The sequence below is a fragment of the Primulina huaijiensis genome, chromosome 11, assembly GCF_012295235.1.
Source record: "Primulina huaijiensis isolate GDHJ02 chromosome 11, ASM1229523v2, whole genome shotgun sequence".
Classification (NCBI taxonomy): domain Eukaryota; kingdom Viridiplantae; phylum Streptophyta; class Magnoliopsida; order Lamiales; family Gesneriaceae; genus Primulina; species Primulina huaijiensis.
Window position 1 is genome coordinate 8403717 of NC_133316.1, and position 3130 is coordinate 8406846.

The 3130-nt window shown below is 41.4% G+C and overlaps 1 protein-coding gene across 1 annotated transcript; it reads left to right on the top strand.

The window, feature by feature from the left end:
• Window positions 1–1396: 1396 nt before the first annotated feature.
• On the top strand, window positions 1397–2019 carry LOC140988339 (uncharacterized). The gene is made up of 2 exons (XM_073457368.1): window positions 1397–1608; window positions 1656–2019. Exons 1-2 carry the CDS (start codon window positions 1397–1399, stop codon window positions 2017–2019), a joined length of 576 nt encoding a protein of 191 aa, XP_073313469.1.
• Window positions 2020–3130: the final 1111 nt, after the last annotated feature.

Here is a 3130-nt window from a genome sequence, read left to right on the forward strand (position 1 = left end):
TCTGACGAGGAAAGCGGTGAAGTTTGAGTGGACAAACGAATGCCAACATGGATTCCAATTGTTGAAAGACAAGTTGACATCAGCCCCTATTCTAGCACTTCCGTGCGGCACTGAAGATTTTATTATATACACGGATGCGTCAAAGATGGGACTTGGAGCTGTACTGATGCAACGTGGGAAAGTAATCGCTTATGCTTCTCGGCAGTTGAAAAATTACGAGAAGAATTATCCCACCCACGATCTTGAGTTGGCTGCAGTGGTCTTCACATTGAAAATATGGAGGCATTATCTGTATGGCGAGAAATGTGAAGTTTTCACAGATCACAAGAGCTTGAAATATCTATTCTCACAGAAGGAACTCAATATGAGACAGAGGAGGTGGTTAGAACTTGTTAAAGATTATGATGTGACCATTAGCTACCACCCAGGTAAAGCAAACGTCGTTGCAGATGCTTTGAGCCGCAAGTCAGTTTCTTCTTTGAGCTCATTGATTCAGAAGCCATTGTTATTGGATCTTCAGAGGAGTGAGATCGCTTTAATAGAGCAAGGGACCATCGCTAGACTTTCAACTTTGGTTATTCGACCTACGTTGACAGATAGGATACGATGGGAGCAGCCTAATGACAATCAGTTGATGGAATTGCGATCTAAAGCCGATAAGAAAGGAAATACAGCGTTTGCGAGGAACACTGATGATTTGTTAACGTGGAGAGGTCGGATATGTGTTCCCAGTGGTAATGACATTCATCGGGATGTTTTGACAGAGGCTCATACCGCACCATACTCAATACATCCAGGTAGTACCAAGATGTATCAGGATCTCCGACGTCTATACTGGTGGCCAAGTATGAAAAGTGATATTGCAAAGTTTATATCCGAATGTCTAACATGTCAGCAGGTAAAGATTGAGCATCAAAGACCAGCTGGAACTTTGCAATCTCTCCTTATACCTCAGTGGAAGTGGGAGCACATCACCATGGACTTTGTAGCGGGACTTCCTAGAACACCAAAGGGTTACAACTCTATCTGGGTGATCGTTGACAGGTTAACCAAGTCGGCTCATTTTCTTCCGGTCAAGACGACGTTTACAATGAACCAGTATGCAGAAGTCTATGTAGCTGAGATTGTGAGACTTCATGGTATCCTTGTGTCAATTGTATCTGACCGTGACCTAAGGTTTACTTCTGAATTTTGCAAGAGCTTGCACAGAGCCTTGGGCACCAGATTGGCTTTTAGCACAGCATATCATCCTCAGAGTGACGGGCAGTCAGAGAGGGTGATACAGATTCTTGAAGATACGTTACGAGCCTGCACCATTGATTTTCCCGGTAGCTGGGATTCTGAATAGCCACTTGTGGAATTTACGTATAACAATAGTTAACAAGCGACGATTGGCATGGCACCATACGAGGCATTGTACGGCAAGAAATGTAGATCACCGTTGAACTGGGATGAAGCCGTTGAAAGAAAAATGTTAGGACCAGAATTGGTCCAACAGACAGCTGATGTGATTGCTTTAATCCAGGACAGAATGAAGACGGCCCAATCTAGACAGAAAAGTTATGCCGATATCCGAAGAAGGCCTTGGAGTTTGAAGTTGGAGATCACGTATTTGTTAAAATTACTCCTCTCAAAGGCATTATGAGATTTGGCAGGAAAGGAAAGCTGAGCCCGAGATTTATCGGTCCATTTGAAATTCTGGACAGGATTGGAGAAAGAGCATATCGTCTAGCCTTACCGCCAGACTTGGATAGAGTCCACAATGTATTTCACGTCTCAATGCTCAGGAAGTACATCTCAAACCCTTCCCATGTTCTCAGACATGAACCGTTGGATATGATGCCGAACTTGACTTATCAAGAAGTTCCAATTCAGATTTTAGATCGCAAGGTTAAAGTACTAAGGAATAAGGAGATCGGCATTATCAAGATTCTTTGGCGTAATCAGTTGGTTGAAGAAACAACGTGGGAGCCAGAGGAGGAAATGAGACAGCGATATCCTGAGTTATTCGCACAGTAATAGAAATTTCGGGGACGAAATTTCTTAAGGAGGGGAGAATTGTAACGCCCAAACATTTATATGCATATGATATAAGGTAATGATTATCATTAAGTATGTTCATTATTTCTTTTATGGTTTATTATGATGATCGTTTGGGATATGTGTTGTAATGGTGATGGTTTATGGCTTCAAGATATGATATGAATGGCATTGAATGATATAGAATGAAACGGAGAATGGATGGGTAGAATAGAAAGTTGATATTGTGCCAAATAGGTAATGGAAGTGCTGAAACGGTATAAACTGGGGCACTAATTGTTGTTTTTAGCATAATGTTTTGTATTGTGATCCAAATTATGTGAGGCCACTTCCATTTGAAAGATAAGATATAAGTCTATAACTTTCATGTTTTGAGTTTTGTTCAAATCATTATAGAACACAAGCCAAAAGCGCCCCGAAGTTTGTCGTGTGTGTCGTCGTTCCTCCAATGACATATGTTGGGAGATTGAGCATAACTTTTTACTCAGACCTTCAAATGACATGAGGCTAATTGGAGATGCAAGCCAAGACATAGATCTACAACTTTCATGTTTACCACTTTTCCTAATTCTAAAAGGAAGAGGAGTTTCGGAAGCAATCTTTAATGTGGCTGTGCGCTGAGCGTGCCCGAGCGGAAAAAGATGTCCGCCCGGGCGGGCCTTGTTCGAAAACTTTGGATTTCTGGCCGAGAGTTCCGTGCCCGAGCGGAAAAAGATGTCCGCCCAGGTGCCCATCAATGTTGAAAAACGTGTTTGGGGTATTTTAAGGCGTAAAATCGAAGGAGTCTCTCATTTTTCTCATTTCTATTCTCTTCATTTCTCTTCTCCATCGATTTGAAGGCTAGGGTTCTTCATCTTCTTCTTCTCATTTCTTTTAATCAAGCAATAAATCTTCAATCCAGAGTTGAAACTTCATCTTTTTAGTGAAAGGAGCAAAGGTAAGCGGTTTTCCTTCTTGTTCTTGAGTTATTGTAGATGGTGAAGTTATGGGATGATAGTTGTGATTGGTGTAATGGATTAAATGGTCATTTAAGGTTATTATTTGGGTATTGATGGTTAGTTATTGGGTGTATTGTTGTAGGATCAACTTC

What these genes read in the sequence shown, in the direction of transcription:
- LOC140988339 (XM_073457368.1), top strand. Translation starts at nt 1,397, where the DNA reads ATGGCACCATACGAGGCATTGTACGGCAAGAAATGTAGATCACCGTTG. An exon ending in AGTTTGAAGTTGGAGATCAC is followed by an intron (nt 1,609 to 1,655) that starts GTATTTGTTAAA and finishes GAGATTTGGCAG; the next exon opens with GAAAGGAAAGCTGAGCCCGA.